Source organism: Rhinolophus sinicus, linkage group LG17 (assembly GCF_036562045.2).
Source record: "Rhinolophus sinicus isolate RSC01 linkage group LG17, ASM3656204v1, whole genome shotgun sequence".
NCBI lineage: Eukaryota > Metazoa > Chordata > Mammalia > Chiroptera > Rhinolophidae > Rhinolophus > Rhinolophus sinicus.
This window is the reverse complement of record NC_133766.1, coordinates 13,225,991-13,245,026: the sequence shown is the minus strand read 5'-3', so window position 1 is coordinate 13,245,026 and position 19,036 is coordinate 13,225,991. Positions and strand designations below refer to the sequence as shown.

The 19,036-nt window shown below is 34.5% G+C and overlaps 1 protein-coding gene across 4 annotated transcripts in view; it reads left to right on the top strand.

Annotated features, from left to right (window-relative positions):
* EDEM3 (ER degradation enhancing alpha-mannosidase like protein 3) overlaps positions 1 to 19,036 on the top strand; it is a 53,445-nt gene that overhangs the window by 14,505 nt on the left and 19,904 nt on the right. For all 4 annotated transcript variants that reach the window (XM_019738076.2, XM_074322440.1, XM_074322441.1 and 1 more), the window contains exons 4-13: positions 12 to 51; positions 3,639 to 3,751; positions 4,697 to 4,850; positions 5,945 to 6,079; positions 8,388 to 8,493; positions 11,724 to 11,821; positions 13,433 to 13,558; positions 13,781 to 13,864; positions 15,166 to 15,249; positions 15,798 to 15,922. In XM_019738076.2, coding sequence (XP_019593635.2) covers positions 12 to 51; positions 3,639 to 3,751; positions 4,697 to 4,850; positions 5,945 to 6,079; positions 8,388 to 8,493; positions 11,724 to 11,821; positions 13,433 to 13,558; positions 13,781 to 13,864; positions 15,166 to 15,249; positions 15,798 to 15,922 — 1,065 coding nt within the window. The remainder of the gene's footprint in view (positions 1 to 11; positions 52 to 3,638; positions 3,752 to 4,696; positions 4,851 to 5,944; positions 6,080 to 8,387; positions 8,494 to 11,723; positions 11,822 to 13,432; positions 13,559 to 13,780; positions 13,865 to 15,165; positions 15,250 to 15,797; positions 15,923 to 19,036) is intronic.

The following is a 19,036-nucleotide window of genomic DNA, read 5'->3' as shown; positions in this document are numbered from 1 at the left end:
TTGTTTCTTAGATTTTCCCTGACTCTGATTGACTCCTTGGACACTCTTGTGGTAGGTTTGATTCTTCTTGAATTTACTTATTTTATAAATTTCATAATATGCACACTCAAGGATTATGAATATAATCATTACATGGAAAGGCTGAAACAGAAGCCTTCAGAATTTAAAATGTTCTGATCTTTGCTTCTGCATAAATCTTCCACACTATTGAGATAATCATGTCACATGAACGTCAAGTGAAATTATGTAGAATTGTGGAGATAGTCAAATAATTTATAGGTTTGTCTCTTTCCCTCCCTCCTTCCCTCTGTCCTGCCCTCCTCCCTTCCCTCTGTCCTGCCCTCCTCCCTTCCCTGCTTCCCTCCCTCCCTGTTTCCTTCGCTCCCTCCCCTCTCTCCTTTCCCTCCCTCCCTCCCTCCCTCCCTCCCTCCCTCCCTCCTTCCTTCCTTCTCTTTCTGTCACTCACCCTCCCCTTTCTTTCTTAGTCAGAGATTCTCAACTATACCAGCACCTTAGGAGGATTGCCTATGAAGTTTTGAAAAAAAGTCCCGCTCTCCCTAGTTATTTGTCTGGAGTTGGACTGGACATTATTATTTATTCTTCTAAAGCTTCTGTTTGTTTATAAAATGCAGCCATGATTGAGAAGACCTTTTTGTTTAAAAGACCATGATTGTTTAGACCTTTTTAGCTGAGTCAGGGTTTCAAAAGTTGAGACTTAATTTTCATAGATTAAAGGAATGTGTGAACTAGATTATAATGACTATGAGAATGAGAAAGAATACTGTATGCCTTCTTTTTGGCTTAGTGTCCTAGGTGATCTGCTATAATAGGGGAAGAGAAAAAGATAAACGTAATATCCTGGGAGGCACAAATTACCTGGGAAAACTAAATGGTGTTATTTACTTTTAGCTGTAGGCGAGTTACGCACAAGAAGTCTGTCTTGATATGGAGGGAGTGAGGAGCAGTGCTGTATAGTAGGAAAGACCAGAGATGGACCTAAGTCTGTTTTTCATTCTGTCATCTTGGCTTTATCCTTCCATATAGCAAGTTCCCATTATCTCTCTGTAAGCTCTTGGTTGAACATGGACCTCAGGTATCATATGTGTTTTAAAAACATGTTACCAGAAATGAATGAGAAAATGTGGTTCCCAACCGCATCACTTTCCTATATTTAGAAATCCGTTGGTCTCCAAATGAGAAGCCATTAATTATCATAAAGGTCACGTCCTTGAAGTTACACCGATTATACACTTTGCCATTGGTTCTCAGACTGTGATGGATCGCAGGCCAGCAGCAGTAGCATCACCTGACTTTTTTGAAATGTAAATTGTAGGGCCTGATCCCAGATGCACTGAATCAGAAAGTGGGACTGAGGCCCAAGTAGCCTGTTTTTAACAAGCTTCGAGATGATTCTGATGGATGCTAAAGTTTTAGAAGCACTGCATAATGATGCAATACTTTTTAAACTTCACTGTGTAAGTCACCTAGAGATCTTGCTAAAATGTGGACTCGGATCCAGTGGACTGCAGGTGGGGCTCAAGGACCTGTGTTTCCAACAAGCTGCCACTTGGTGGTGCTGGTGATGCTGCTCAGTGGATGTGAGGTGGAGCCTGAGTTCTGGCTCCTTGTGGCTGGAGTAACAAAAAGGAATCACGTAACACTGACGGGTGTGACCTTGGCGAAGGATTTAACTTCTCTGGGCCCCTGTTTTCACCTCAAAAGGGCCTAGACTAGATATCAGAGGTCCCTGTTAACTATATTATTTCTTACTGATCTTTGGTTCAGATAAGTAACCCCTGTTTGTTGAAGCTGTCCTCAAGAAGAGTCAGAAAAAAAGATTGATAACGTCTTACAGACATTTAAAAAACGAGACTTTATAAACTCTTCAGATATCGGTCTTTCGAAGTGGGAATAACCTAAGTAACTTACTGCATATCATCATAATTTTGAAATATACAAATTCATTTTGAATTTTTATTATCTTACATATTTACTGTTTAATTTAAATAGAAGAACCAAAAGAAAAGAAATTAATAGTTTGAAAGTTTTTTCCTACATTTAGAAGGAATGCTATCTTGTACATTTTATCAATACAAATATTAATATTTCTAATTTACTTTGCCATTGTGATTGGTTTTCCACTTTATGATTTATTTATTTGAAAACATTAATAGGATATAGTACTTGTACACACAACCATAAATTTTTATTTTGGTCTTACCGTAAAATGTTATGTAGAATTTCTATTGTCATAGATTGATCTTTAAATTTAAACTGTTGTTCCTAACTCTAGCTACCTAGTTTCTGTTTTTTATAATGAAGTCAGTCACTGAAATTTTAAATTTATCTTTAAATTTATCATTACCATGAAATAGGTAGAAAGATATTGAAACAAATTAAAGATAATGGGGAAAAGGAAGAGACCTGAATTCATTCTTTGTTACTAGCTAAGAGCTTAAGAAACTCATTAATTAATGGAGCTGTTAGATAGAATTTTCTAGCTAATTATGGGCAAAGAGAACTGTCTTCCCATTTTTAGTTTCCTTTGTAACAAACAGCATTGGTACTATTCTTTGGAGTAATTCTTAGGTGATAGACCTAAAAAGAAGACTAAGATTAACAACATGATACTAAAAAGTCAGGTACTCTTAACCTAACCTAAATTAGAATTTTTAGTGAAAGTATCAAATCAAGTGAAAAAGCACTAAAAATATTATCAAACAAAAATATTAAACAGTCAAGTAAAGATAACTACTTTTAATGGATTTAGGATCTAAATCTGATTGTGTGATCTTAATTTGGACTGAAAAATCAAAGCAACCTATGTAGTGACAGTGACCCCTTCGTGGAGTTATTACAAGAATCTACAGAGTTCTTAGCTTAGATTCTAGACCCTCGTGGTAATAGCGACAATAATAGTAATGTATTAAGTACTTATTAAGTCAGGCACTCTACTAAATGTACTTTACATACATTATCCCATTTAAACAACCCTATGAGAATAGTTATTTCCTCTTTGTGTTGATGAAGGAACAGGCTTGGAGTTGGAATTAACTTGACTGGGATTAGCCAGACGGTGAGTGAAGGAACCAAAATTCCAATCAGGCCTTGCTCTTGACCACACGTTGTACGGCCTTCTTAGTCAGAGCCGGGCATCCATGGAGTGAAGACGGCAGGTGGCATAGGGTTTAGGGTTAGTCAGTCGTCCCCTGAAGGATGTGGTTTCTTCTGAGAAGAAGCAACTTTTAAAATGAAGTTTGGTGAGTAGGATGTTTTTTTGTTTTGTTTTGACTTAGAAACCAAATCCCAGTAGTGCTCACCTCACGTAGCCCTAGGTCATGGGTTATAAAGAAACCAGTTAACAGTTCTGATAATGATTGTTTAAAATCCTTGTGACATGTCAGTGTGTCTAAAACTGAAAAACTGAAGTATATAGAAATTCCCTATATTATAATTAGGTACTTTTCTTTTTTTTCAGTTTTAGGTATTATCATATTTTTGTTATATGTCTAAGGGAAATATTTTGTATGTGTCACTTTTTAGAATCTTATGATGTTAACTTGCTTTTAGTAGCACATTCTGGGGATATTTTTCTTTGACTTTGTATAAATAGCTTTATTTTCATAATTTTCTTCTAGGTATTAAATAAAACTAAAGAATTTGAAGATGCGGTGAGAAAAGTTTTAAGAGATGTTAATTTAGATAATGATGTAGTTGTATCAGTCTTTGAAACAAACATCAGAGTTCTTGGGTAAGTATGTAAGACAGGATTGCACTGTGTAACTTGAATGATAGACAAGCTTTGGCTATACTGTTTATTTCTTGATGGTAGCAAAGCAAGGCATTTCTTGTGTTAAAAGATAAAAGTTAGGATGTTATGAACCACAGAGGCTATGGAGTGACCTTGCAGTATGTCAGGCACACACAGCAGCAGGCTTTGGAAATAGTTGCACACTCAGCTATTGTTAAAAAAGGACTCTAGGTTGAACATTTGCGTTTTAGCTTCGTCACAAGTTTTTCACTAGCAGCATCGTTGGCTAACCTTAGCCAGCACCTCTTCAAGCCAAATGAAACAGAATTCATAGGATTACCTCTCAACCACACAGTTTGAAATGCTCTTGAAACATTTAAACATACGGAATTACGGGATTTATTAATTCAAGTTTCAGCGTTATTAAATTTTTATATTTAATGGCTACTGTTGTGTTATTGTAACTCATTTCCTTTTGTCAGACAAAATGAGTCGATTCACTTGAATTTAAATAGTTATGTAGCTTTTAACGGAGTTAATAATCTGTTACATTTAGTGCAGAGAAGGGAGTTGGTTTTTATTTATTTTTTAGTGTTGTACTAAGAGTTAAAGATTTCATGATATTAAATTTAGATTTTGTTAAATATTAACTTTGTCAAATTTGTGAAAATAAGTGGCTTCTAAGATGTTCTTTAAGAAAATTTAAGGCATTTAAGAATTCCAGACACTTTACAACACAGAACATCTGATTTTTTTTTTATTTTTATACTGGCTATGTGATTATAATGGTTTGTCATAAAATGAGTAGGCCATAGTTAAATAAGTTCTTCTGTGGTCTTTCCTTATGTGTGCTAAGTTGCTGATAACAAGATACTGACATGTTTTTAGGTGGCAACCTTTAAGTATCTGTAAAATGTGGATAATGTTTCATTTCTGTGATTGCAGAGGTCTTTTGGGTGGACACTCATTGGCAATCATGCTCAAAGAAAAAGGGGAGTACATGCAGTGGTACAATGATGAACTTCTTCAAATGGCAAAGCAATTGGGTTACAAACTTTTACCAGCTTTCAATACTACCAGTGGCCTTCCTTATCCAAGAGTAAGTAATTCTGAAAAATACGGTAGTCTTTGTATACTTGCTTTGTTAAAAAAAAAAAAAGAATGAATTTTTGTGATGGGAGCCATTGTTTCTCACCGGCTTGAGGCTGGAGAAAAGTGCTTCGTAGCTGTATAACAAATGTATATTGACATTTTGGTTAATTTGCATTTAGTAGTGTGAGAAGTTAGATTAGTTTAAGCCTTTTATGTGTCACTGCATAACAGATTAAATTATGCTGCAGAAGGAAGAAACAGATGCCAGACTCGAATTTGGGCACAGAATTATTTGTGCAGAAGATATATTTGAAGCAGTGAGAATAGGTGTTGACTCTAGAAAAGAGGTTATCGCAAGAATATAGGTCATAGGGGATCAAGGAGGAAGTGGGACGGTGCAAAGGAGAATGTTCAGAGACCACAAAGTAGTGTAGGTTATTAGAAAATCTTAAAAAGAAGAGCTTCAAAAGGAGATGATCTGAAAAACATGAGAATTAGGTGCAAAGAGACCCTTGAAGGATATAATGTGGTAGAATAAAGCGGAAAGATGGATTCCAAATTGATGAAAGTACAGAACCATTTATTTTGAGATTTCTTCTATGTTGGTAAAGAAGCTTGGCCACAGAGTCCTTTGAAGGAGTTTTGTGGGTTTTTTTTTTACCCCCAAGGAATAAATGTTATATTTCAAGCAGAGGGAAAGAAACCATTGACAATAGAAAGAACTCTCTCCTGATTTATTTCATTCATTGTTAACACTATTATCCTCTTCCTCTTATCCAAGTCAGACACCTCAGCCATTACCAAGCTCTGTTAACTTTTTTATTTTCTTACTGCTGCTCTGCTAATTGAAACCAGTACAGTTTAATTCCTAGACTATTGTCAATGCCCTTCTTACTCTTTTCTCTCTGGTTTATCCTTCAGACACTTCAAAAATTAATCTTACTAAAACATAACTTTTATCAAATTACTCCACCCTCATAAATTGAAATCTCCCTATTGTACTAAGTGTCTTTTAACATTCAGAATTCCTTATAGTTTGGCAGTAGGAGTCATTATCTCTTGATAATTAATTGCTAATTGTAATCTTCTGGCTTTATTTAGATTAATTTGAAGTTTGGTATCAGAAAACCAGAAGCTCGGACAGGTACTGAGACCGATACCTGTACAGCGTGTGCAGGTACCTTGATCCTTGAGTTTGCTGCTCTAAGTCGGTTCACAGGAGCAACAATATTTGAGGTTTGCTTTCCATAGTCTTTGATCTCCTGGGTATTGGGCATAACAACGTTTGTATCTTTTCTTCATTCATCAAGTATTAGGATTATCAGTTGGAGGATTACTGCTGTTTCAGTCAACTTTTGTCTAAATCCCATCACAGGTTTTGTCAGAAACATGGAAGTCATCATGAGGTAGATATATTAAATACAACTTTACATTTTTTCACGAACTATAAATGTCTAGGTTTATTTTTAGAAGATTTTTTAGCTATGTTACTTACATGAACTTGATATCACAAATGTCTTGTATGAAACACTATGTCTCTGTGTTTTATTTGTTAGACTTATACATGGTCTATTGCATTTCTGAAATAGAAACACGGAAATTTTTGCACTCAAGTCTTGACTGAGAGACTTATCTGTAAGTTTGTTTACTCCAAGGAAAGTTTTATTCATTATGCAAGAGACTTACTATTCCCCAAGTATTTTGTTGTGGACTAGCTATGTCTTACACTTTTTATTTTATCTAATTGTTTAAGCTTCTCATTGGAGTGCAATAGTAACACAAAATACCCCCTATTTAAACATACGACTTAGGAGAATTTTTAAAAATGCATCCAATGGCGCACATAGAGCAAGCAGAAATAGGGAATATACACCATTAGCGGCATTGGATCTGAGGGTAAATAAAACAAGTCAAATGGTCTTGGTGTGTATCTGTGTTAGGAGTGTCGTCAGGACAGATTTAACATGTTTGGTTTAATTTTTATTCTATACCTTGTTGACTAATATTTTCCCTTTATTAAACAGTGTAGTCACTTTTGCATGTAGTCTGATTGGAATTACAAACTGAGAGAGATACTGATGCATTTGCAGCTGAAGAAAGTGAGGCTCAAAGAGGATGAGATGCGCAGCTAGTGGCTGAATGAGTGGAAGTGGAATTAGAATCCATGCCTTTTGAAGTCAAAACCCGTCCTCTTTCCCCTGGGCTGTTTTGTATCTATGAGTAAATCTGTTGAAAATCATGATTTTTTTAAAACTTCTGAATGTACAGTAATTGACTATGAGAGAAGCAACCTGATGCATTTGATAGAGCATCAGTCTAAGGCAGGGTTGGTAAAACCGCAGTCTCTGGGCCAGATACAGCCACTGCCTGTTTTTATTGAAAACAGCCATGAAGCTCAGGTATTTATTTTGTCTATGGCTGCATTTGTGCTACAGTTGAATATTTGTGACAGTGACTGTGTGACCCATTAATGCCTGAAATATTTGCTATTTGCCTCTTGTCAGAAGAAGTTTGCTGACTATATAAAGAGATCTGAATTCTCATACTAATTGTTTTATAACTCAGTTTTAAACTTTGGTTGACTCTTTGATTTCACTGGCCCTGTTTTCTTACCTTAAGATAGGAGAAATATTGTCTTTATGCAAGTTTCCAGCTTTGAAAATATAGCATGTGATTACAATTATAATCTGCTTTGTTTTAAAAAAATCAGCATAGTTTAAATCAAGAATTAAAACGATGTCACATTCTGCTTTTAAATCTGCAAAGTGACAAATTGATTTGATGATTTTTTTTGTTTTGTAGAAGTACTTCTGCAATGCTAAATAGGCACATACTCTGAAATTAATTTTTGACTTAGAAGCTCTCCTGTGCATGTTCTTCGCTTTTATGTTCTGTAACATCTTTTTCATCCAAAGCCAAGAATTCGATCAGAAGTTATTTTAATGTAGTATCCAGGGGATAAAAATAAATGAGAAAAAAAAAAAGAAAAGAAAATGTTATCATAAGATTAAAAATTTGGTTGGCAAATAAATACTAGTTGTTTTACTTACTCTTCTCTAACAAAGTTGCGTGCTTTTTAAAAAGGGGGATCTAAAATGCCTGTTGGTGTTTCAAGGACAGTACCAGCTTTGAAATTCTCTTCCAATTTTCTAAGTAAGATTATCTAAGGAGATTTTCACTTTGCATTTAAATGATAAAAATTATTTTAACAAGTGCATTTATGTCAGCAATTAATATAATGTAATAATACTATGTGTGTGAATGTGAATCTGTACTACAAAAGTAGATGAACATGGATGGTTTCAAAGTGAGAGCACTGCCACTAAGTAGCATTTTAGTCATTCTTTTTCACTAGACTTGATTGGCTGAAAAAGAGCCAAGGTTTGACTTGTAAGGAAATTTAATATATATTATTAATGGTTATCTAATGAATTTTAGTTAACCCTTCAAATATGTTATGGGCCTTTGATTTTTGTTTCTTTGTTTCCTGTTGGCCAGAAACGTGATATTCTTCAAGTATGCTTTTCCTTTTTTTTAATTATAGGAATATGCAAGAAAAGCTCTTGATTTTCTCTGGGAAAAAAGACAGCGAAGTAGTAATTTAGTGGGTGTGACTATAAATATTCATACTGGCGATTGGGTACGAAAAGGTATGTAAGTCGGGCGTTTTTAAGTGAAGACTTCACATCCTCTGAATGGTTGGGAAATAAAGAATTTTCATTTGTTAATCTGTGGGACAGTATAAAGCATCGTTTCTTCTTCAATGTGCCAGATAATTGCACATTATTTCTAGATGATTTAGTGTTCTGTTTCATACCTTAGCTTGGGTTATAGCATCATAGATAGAGAGTATAGATGAAATACTAGAATTAATTTCTTTGAGAACTAAGGAATCAGAATACCTTAGCCATCTCACATCAAGTTTTAGTTAAGTGGAAACCTATATTTAACAATGTTACCACCCATTCTTATTAAAATTGAGACAGAGCATATAACAATCTTATATGGATTAACAGCATATAGGATTGTATAAAGAATATGATTTTATCTTTATAAGATACTCCTGTAAAACATGCATAGATGAATGGAAATATACTAGAATATTCCTAATGAGATGATCTTGTTTGCATCTTTCTCTGTTTTCCAAAAGGCTTATGATGTTACATACAAAATAAAAAAAATAACTGCCTGTATTTAAATAAATTAAGATAATTATTAATTTGAACATATTAAAGTGAAATTATTGCCTCTTTTCAGTATTGTATACAATTTTTCTAAGTTCTATCTAAATGGTTCCTGAAACTAATCTGAATATTGGGTTCAGAATTCTGCAATTTCTTTTTCTTGTTTTAATCTGCTTTGGAACTCGTGCAATAATTAATCATAATTAGTTTTAAATCAGTTACAATCTTTGGCTTATGACACTCATCATTGGTCCATGCATGACCCATTTTCCTTAGTCATTTTTAATATTTGTAACAAGCACCCACAAGTGGACCGTCCATTACAAAAGGAACTTACTTGACAGCCTGTTACTTCTGCGTATGATCCTTGACTCTCCCTACTTCTGCAGTATGTTTGGACATATTTATACTGTCTGATTATTTCAGTTTGTCTGTTTCTTTTTCATCGTCTTGTTTTTAATTGAACCCTATATTTGCCTTCTAGTAAGACATGAACTTTAGCACGCTCTCCTATCCCTTTGATTCCCCCACCCCTGCTCCAAACCTCATCCCCCCATTTATGTTGATATCATGTAGATATTTAGTTCTTATTCATTATGAACATGTTTTCTCTTTTTTCTTTTGGTCTTATCCCCTCTCTTTTTAAAGATCACAAACTTTATCAAGGTATTGGGTCACTTGTATTTTGTATGTTGCTCACACCATCTCTTAGATTTGTCTCTTATTTAAGTATTTATCCCAAACGGTTTTCAGTAATTTTTAATAGCTTCTGAGGCCTTCTATGCGTAACACTAATTTTACTGTGTTTTCATATTTGAGTGACAGTTTGGCTGTATATAATTTTCTGTTTGAGTTCTTTTCTTTCATGTCTTTGAAAATACAACTCTATTGTCTTCTTACGTCCGGTTAAAAATCTGATGTTATACTGATTTTTATGCCCTTGTATATGATCTACTCTTTCTCTCTGAAAGATTAAGACTATCAAAGGCAAAGAGAAATTTCTAAAAATGTTGTTATAATTTTAGGTGTAGAATTTTCTTTATCTCCTTTTGGTATTCTGTGGGGCCCTTTCTATTTAAAATCTCCATGTTTTTAATTGCTGAAAAATTGATCTTCATTTTTTAGACATTTTATCCTTTTCATTTTTATTTATCCCCATTTTGAAGTTCCTATTATGTAAATCACTTCTATTTCTATCCTCCATATGTCTTAACTTTTATGTTTTCTTTTTTTCTTCTAGAAGATTACTACCATGTTTCCCGGAAAATAAGACTGGGTCTTATATTAATTTTTGCTCCAAAAGATGCATTAGGCCTTATGTTCAGGGGATGTCATCCTGAAAAATCATGCTAGGGCTTATTTTCCAGTTAGGTCTTATTTTCAGGGAAACACTACATATAGTCTTCTAGTTTCCTAATCTGTTCCCCAGCTATATCATTACTGCTTTATGTTCCATCTATTATGTTACTTTCACTGTTACATTTTTTTTATTCCATATATTTCTGCTTGATTTAAAACATTTTTTCATATGTTATTTGCTAATCTCTTCCCTATCTCTTTAGTATGTTTATTAGGCTAATATAAAACTTTGGGTTTGCCTGTTCTAATATTTCTTCTTCTGATAAACTCTTATTCTAATAGTTTCTCTTTTTAAAAAGTCATGCTTCTTAAGTGTTTTCGACCTATAAGTTCATGTTCCCTTGTCACCTACTTTTTGTGAAGGTCAGATCCCAATTCCTATCAACACAGTGATCTTAGGAATGAGTTCTAAGAAGTTTTTAAAAATACAAATGCCTGGACCCCTAGAGATTCTGATTTAATTGCCCTGGAGTTTTCCCTGGGTATAGGGATTTCTGAGATTGTAACTATAATTTAGATTGTAATTCACCAGCCTTAGGAGTTTGAAGGGGAAAAGGTAGGGAAGAGAATGTCCGAAGTTATTTCCCACCTCATTTGTTCAGTTCCTTAATATAGGGCTTCTGTGCCGCCCTGCTTTTAACGCCTGAGGACTCCTGGAGCATAGATCTGAGTTGTAGCAGGTGTGGGAGGAGACAGTGTGTCTTAAGGAAGTCATAGGAGAGAAGCAAGAGCAAAGCTTCAGTAGTTTCCTTTCTGTTTGAGGCTTCCACAGCCATGCCTGGCTGCCTTCCGCTCCAGGCCAAAACCTCCCTCCCCCTGCCATCAGGTATCTTAGTTTTCTTACGGTTATTTTGTCCCTTTGGTCCTCTATGATGATCTTGGAAGAAGAAGCCAACAATTGTTGCCATTTTTAGCAATTAGAACAGGCACCTCCAAACAGCAACAGTCTTGTTTTCATACCTATTATAACTTTAAAGATTGAGTTCTCATCAAAAAAATACATAATTGTACTCTCTAGTGCTTCCTCTGGAGTTCCTCACTGAGAAAACGAGCTTTAAAAAAATTCTTAAAACTAGTATTTCCTGCTGTTAAATAAGGCCTCTGTAACCAATTTTGCAATGTAAGATTTTTTTTTTTTTTAACTATAAACTATTAGCAAAGGAACTGTTATTCATATAGTAGGGGTAATATTTCTGTAAATGTGTAATTTTTTACTTTAATCAGTTTCATGTTTAGACTGATTTTTCATTCTTACTGTGCTAGTACCTTCACTTACACTCTATAAAGAAGTTTTGACTTGTTTAATAAAGAGTCATATTTATATGTATTTTCCACAGATAGTGGAGTTGGAGCAGGCATTGATTCCTATTATGAGTATCTATTGAAAGCCTATGTCTTGCTTGGAGATGACAGTTTTCTGGAAAGATTTAATACAGTAAGTAGATCCAATTTTGTATTAACTTCAGAACCAATTTAATTTGAGTGCCAGATTTTGATAGAAACTCAATTATCTGAGTGACATTCTGAAAAATAGTTATTTCTAAATGTGTAGTAGGTTTTTTTTGTCAGTATTTTCTGATGGTGTTGGAAAGGGACAGGGTAACAGCTACCTACATTCCAGAAATTAGTTTACAGAGTAGTTTTATTTTCATCTCTCATCACAAGTTTTCAGTATCTGCCGGTAAGTAAGAAAATATATAGATACGAGTTTTACCTACTCTTCTTTTATACAAGGAAGATAATTGATTGGAATAAAATAGCTTTCTCCTTTGGATTCCTTTTTTTTTTTAAATCTTGGAAGTGTGGCCTCGTCCATGATCACACTAAGTATGCGAGGCTTTGGAGACTTGGAAAAAGCAGTGAGCATTCATTTTAGTAGCAGGTCTGCAAGTCTTAAGTCTGGATCAGAGCCACAGGCAATGTTTTCGGGGCGTAGGGGAGAATTAATTGAACCTAATTACATCACCTTTGTGCAATTGAATTGCGATGCAATTTCAATTGAAGGAAACTAATATTAATACATAAACATAGCAGCTGTGTCCTTGTATTCTTTTTGAAATAGTTTACCATTTTTTTGCCCATCCATTAGTTCACCCACATTACTATAAGACAGTATGAGATAGTAAAGTATGGGAGTTGTCCTGCCAGGGTTTAAATCCTGGTTGTACCACTGGTTTCATGACTTTGGGCAAATAACTTGACGCTGTTTGCTTCTGTTCTTCATCCTCAAAATGGGTGCACTAGTACTATTTATAGAGATTTTAGGAGGATTGAATGAGCTAATGTATATGGAGTGATTAGAAGAGTTCCTTAACATGTAGCAGGTACTCAATAGTTACTAAGTAATAGATGAGTTAGGAAGAAAAATAGTTAAGAGTCCTAGTAAGTTATCAGTTGCATTATAACAAGATTTTCTTGAGCTGAATGTGGATGGATATTATTTTTGTTGGCTCCTTATCATTCATTGGCTCCACCAGCTCAAACTGTTGTTGTCATAGCAGAGAAATACCTAGAAGAAGAAGATAAAAGAAGGGGAAAAAGAGTTTATAAGAGTGTGAAAGGCCGACATAACAGACCATAACAGTGGCAACAGATTAGATGTATTAGTTTGGGTGGTGGTGAGCAGAATATTATGTTAGCTGAGAAGGGATCAAATTTCCTAGACACAGAGAAAATGAAACTAATTTTATAATTTAGAAGCCTATAACTGTGTTTCAAGAGGACATAAGAGCATCATTGGGCCACGAGAGTGTGCTAGCCATGGGCTAATCACAGAAGATAGCCACGTTTAGATCTACTCCCCTCCGAAGGTCCCATATTAACTGTAATCTTTAATATTCTGCATCAGAGTTAAATAACCCAGGGTTGTATATGTAATGTATTTTAGAAAGATTTCCATCTAAAATCATTGGAAAATGAACATAGTTCATCAAAAATTACTTCATAAATATGTATGTAAATTTAGGATTACTCTCTTCACGGTGCTGTTTAATAAAATGCTTTGTTTAATGAAATCCTTTCCTGAACACATACTGTGATCTCTTAGCACTACGATGCCATCATGCGGTACATCAGCCAGCCGCCTCTCCTACTCGATGTGCATATCCACAAGCCGATGCTGAATGCGCGCACGTGGATGGATGCTTTGCTGGCCTTTTTTCCAGGTTTGCAGGTAAAAAAAACAAAAATGAAAAAACACTACTGCTATTTTCCTAATATTAAAATAAAATGGTTATAATTAAGTGCATTTGTGATCTCTAAAATTGCATTACCAAAACAGTCACATTTCAAAATTGTGGTTATTTACATTTTACTCTTTATATAACAATTACAGATAAAAAAAATCAGCTTATATTTTATTTAAGGTAATTTTGTTGTTGTTTTTGACTTCTAGGTCTTAAAGGGGGATATTAGGCCTGCTATTGAAACTCATGAAATGTTATATCAGGTGATTAAAAAACACAATTTTCTACCAGAGGTAAGCAAACGATCTTTGGAATTCTAATGTACGTATACTATAAATTGCTGATTTAGAGATAGAAATGTTACCTTCAAGGTTGTTTTGTTCTTTATTTACTTTTTCCTGGTTACATCGTTTATTTAATTAATTTTTTGGTTTATGTAGTACTGTATATGTTTTTTCTTCCATGTATTCAGAGAAATCTATGATAATGATGACATTTATTTTATGTAAAAAAAAGTCCCAAATTAGTATTTCTCAACCTTTCTAATCCATGACATTCCATATTGTTTTATTCTAACTTTTACATGTACCTACCAGCTAGGGAGACCTTTTTACTGTTTGTTTTCTAAAGTTTATTTTATGAAAACAGTATACATTGAATATACTCTTGCTGATCACACATGCTCCCTGGAAATTTGGGGAATGCCTCAGGCTGACTGAGGATTAGTCTCCTAGTTTTTGTACATTATATCAATAATAAATATTCTTGCTTGCTTCGTATGGGAAGATTTTAATAGCATACCTTTGGCTTTCCAGAAATGTACCATTAACATTTTCCTAATTCATATATGGCCTTGTTCTGTCCCTAGTTATTCACTATTCTCTGTGAGATATCTAAGTATTCCCCAATTTAGAATGCTTCCTAAAGTGTTTGTTTTAGAAAGTATAGTTTTATTAGTCTTCAGGTGCATAGGACTATGCAGTGTAGAAAGTTCGTATTCACTCAGAGTAAATTGAGGTTCAAGTGAATACATCTTATCACAAATGAAGTTTTATTTGATTCCCATAAAAGTTTTTTTATTTTAATTAAAATGATAGTTTGCTCCGTTATTGAATATATTTCAAGTGAGGCTAGTTTTATTTTTAAATAACGCCTGCCTCATGCCACAGAGGATTTGAGGTTGTTATAACAAATTTTTTTTTAAAAACACGCTAAAATAAACTTATGAGAACTTAGGGACTTAATAATTAGAGGAAAAAAACATGGAGATAAGGAAAAAGAAGAAAACACAATTATGTAGAACTATCAGGACCCATACTCAGTTTCATAGTTTCTTCCTAAGCTTCCTAATAGCCAAAATGATAAATTAAAAAAATAATTCCATTTAATTGATAAAAATAGGAGCCTTAGCAAAAATGAATTGTGATGTCAAGCAATGAAAATTTTCACTTTATAGATGAAAATTGTTATCGATATTTTAATTAATGTTGCTTTTTTATGATTCAATTTATATAATACTATATATTCTAGAACTACTTGTTGTTGTTGTTTTTAATCACATTTTTATGCCTATTTGAATGTTTTTTTTGTCCAGGCATTTACCACAGATTTCAGGGTACACTGGGCTCAACATCCTTTAAGGCCAGAATTTGCAGAAAGTACCTACTTCTTGTATAAAGTAAGCTAATTTACCATTCTTTTTGCTGTTTAGCCCCCATTCTCTGTTGGATATCTACCTTAAAATAGTAATTGGGTTTTCAGTGTCCTTGTTTAATGTTATAATAGTTGGGCATATCACAGTTCTTACTAATCTAGTCCATAAAGTAATTGAAAAATGCCAGAATTCATACCTAAGTTTTACGGCTTTTCAAAATATTTATGAAAACATTTCTTTAAAGAGAAATTTTATATTCTAGAGCTGCTTTCTAAAGCATGTTTCTTGCCTTCCTTCAATCAGGCAGCCTTTTTGGGCATTAGAAATGTAATCTGCAGGCTAAGATATTCAATTGGATGGCTTTCTAATTGTGTGTTTAAGTAATTCCATAAAGCAGATCCATGGCTTATTTTCAGAGCGAGGTTCTATATAACTTGTGGTCCAGTGCCTGTTACAATGCCTGGCATCTAGTAGCTACTCAATAAATATTTGATTAATGAATAGGCATATGGTGATACGTGTTTTATATATATATATACACATATATATATATATATTCTCCTTTTTAATAGGCTACAGGAGACCCTTACTACCTTGAAGTAGGGAAAACACTTATTGAAAATTTAAATAAATATGCTAGAGTGCCTTGCGGATTTGCTGCCATGAAGGATGTTCGTACTGGAAGTCACGAGGACAGGTAAAACGATTCCTAATCCCTTTCCTCAGGGGAACAATGAAACAACGCAAAATGTGACTATGAGTTCAGATTCACATACACTTAATGCTTTTTTTACAAAGGGTATTTGAAAATGCAAACTTAGTTCATTGTGTTTATTTTTAAAACTCTTCTTTAATAGGTTCATTTTAAATTGTTTGAAGTGTGTATTTTTATCGTAGTGCCTGGCATATAGTAGGTTCTCAGATGATTTTTAAATGAGTGAATGATTGTTCAATATCACAACTTTGGTATGAGGAGTATTGGGAATGTTGAGGGTTTTTTTTCTTTGTTAATAGTTTTTTTTTATATTATGTAAAATGTTAGAAATTATCAAGGTGATGATGAGTAATCTGGATTATGATTTGTGTCCAGTCAAGAATTCCTCAAAGACGATATTGTGGTTAATGTGTGTATTCTTATTCTGTTGCTAATTTGGAGGGCTAGGGAAGACCGATGGCAGTTTCTGTTTCTTTGGATACGCGATAGATGTAGATGGCACGAATACTCACAATATAAAAAGCACTCTTTGGTTAATGCAATATTCACTAACATTCACTAGCATTCCACTTATTCTGCGCTGACTTATCTGTCATTATTTTAATTGTCCAGAACATAGCAAGAAATCTCTAAATAAACACTAAAGCTGTGTTTGTTTATTTCGTTAGCAAATGTTCATTCCATAAATATTTACCAAGGCATCTTATGTTCCAGAGTTATGCTGGTTTGGGGAGATTAAAGATATAAAAACATGTCTTTTCTATCATTGACTTGCTGGGGACAGGCAGATAAACAGGTTTTAAAACATTGTGTGTTTTAAAGGGCCAGGAAATGCCAGTTGGGATGTGATAGTCACTGAAAGGTTTCTGGAGGCTCCTGTGTCCTGAAGGATGAGCAAGAACTAGAAAGAACAAAGTGGTAAAAGGAGTGTCAGGCAGAAGAACTAGAGGCACTCATCTTCTCAGAATTGTCCCTTAGTCCTTCGCTCAGTATTTAGATAATAGCTTGTTAGACTTGAAACTTTCTTCCCTGATCACAGCTGATGAGACATGGGTAGGTTTCTGAAAACAGACACAGAGATAACAGCCAGTAATGAAAGCAGATAGCCTGTGTATTTATCTGTAACCTTTATTGACTGCTTCTTACATTCTAGGCACTCTTCTAATTAAGCATTTTCAATGTTTAACTCATTTAATCTTTACAACAATCTTGTGAAATGTAACTTCTATTATAGTCTTCATTTTATAGATAGAGAAACCAAGGCACAGAAAGGTTAGGGAACTTGCCCACGGTGACATAATTAGTAAGGTTAAGTCAGAATTCTAATCAAGGCAGATTGGCTTTTGACCACAATGCTATACTGGCAACTCATTCAAGGTACAGTAATTAATCACTTACTATATGCCAGGCACTCACTACACTTAGCTATGAGGATGGAAAGGTAAATTAGAATCACTGTAGTCAGTGAAGAAAATTAGTGTGTAAGCAAATATTCACCAGCCATGTGATATGTGCTGTAGTGGCAAGAAGGGTAGCAAGTTGAGGAATTACAGAGGAAGACATTTACTCTGTTTTGAGTCCCAATTTTCTAAATTTAACATCTTTCCCCCCCCCACTGAATATTCTTTATATGATGTTGTTTCTGGACCTCTACCGCTGCCTTTCCCCATTATAATTGTATTCTAGTATATAGAGTGTCTCTTAAAATATCGTGTCCAGAATTAGCCAACTCAAAATGTGCCTGGCACAGCGGCCCTGTTACCATCTGGATTCAGGCAGAGATCACTCACTTCCTGTGGGGCTGATGGGCTCACACTCGAGCCAGTGGAGGATCACTGCTTCTTCGATTCAGTCATGGCAGCACTGTGCCTCTCAGTTGCATTTAGCCCAACAGAAGGCTGAGAACCAATCTTCATCGTACTGTGTTATTAGATGTGCTTTAGATTTTTTAGCAGCCTTATTATGTTCAACTCACAGTGAACTTGTGGCCAGTTGACCTCAGATACTTAACTATGGCCTGGTGACAAATGGGTGTGCTCCACCCTGCTCTTGAGCAACTGATTTACGTTTTCAGTGTAAACTTTATACTTAGTGTAGAACTTTATACTTACCCCAAAATAAAACATTTGTGTGTAGGAAAAATAATGACAGCTCTGTTTTTGAGTTCACATGTATGCCAGGTGCTATGCTAAATAATTGACACTTGGTATCTCAATTAGTTTTTACACCAAGTTAGGGGTGTAATTGTTATGTCTTTACAGAAGAATAAACTGAAGGTCACACTCCTTGTACAGTATCCCCACGGTCACATAGTATCCCCCGCTAGTCAGCAGAAGGTCTTTTCTATTTCCAAAGCCCATGTTCTTTACCACTATGTTCTGTTAGTTCTCCAGTTCATTTTTCAGTAATGCTGTTTCAACTTACATTCGATTTAGTAAATGCTTATTGAGAGCTTACCGTGCGCCAGGAATTGGGCATGGCCAGAGGTATGAAACTGCAACCCATCCAGTAAACTACAAGTTACTTATTACTGCCAAAAACTGGGATACTTTGGGAGATAATAATTTAATTTTGTTACTATTACTCCATCTAACAGCTCTGCTCTTTTTCTGCCAGTTTTAATTAAAGCTTTTTAAAAAATGTTTACTGAAACATTATAACATTGAATCGTTTATAAAGTCGCATACATTTTTATCCCCTTCATTTCTCCATATTCCCTTCTTGATAGGTATTTAAATATTTACAAAGTTATCGTTATCCTTCTGATTTTGGGTCATACTTTTTTCATGCAACTTTTTGTAAATGATTTCCTTTACCTTGAAAGCCTTCTTACTCATCACTTAAATGGCCACATAATAAACGCCATCAAAATTGTATTACTTCATCCAGTTCAGTTAACATTAATTGAAGATTATATGGTTCTCGGTACTAAAATTTATCTGCATTACCTCCCTGCTGTTGGTTCTCTATAGAAAAAATGGAAAACTCTCCCTCATTGGAAGACCAATAGGAAAATCTTGTCTGCAGTACTGATAAGATTTAGTGTACCTGTGTGGTAGGCAGCCGCTCTGGTCTTTTTCATTTCTTTGGAAAATA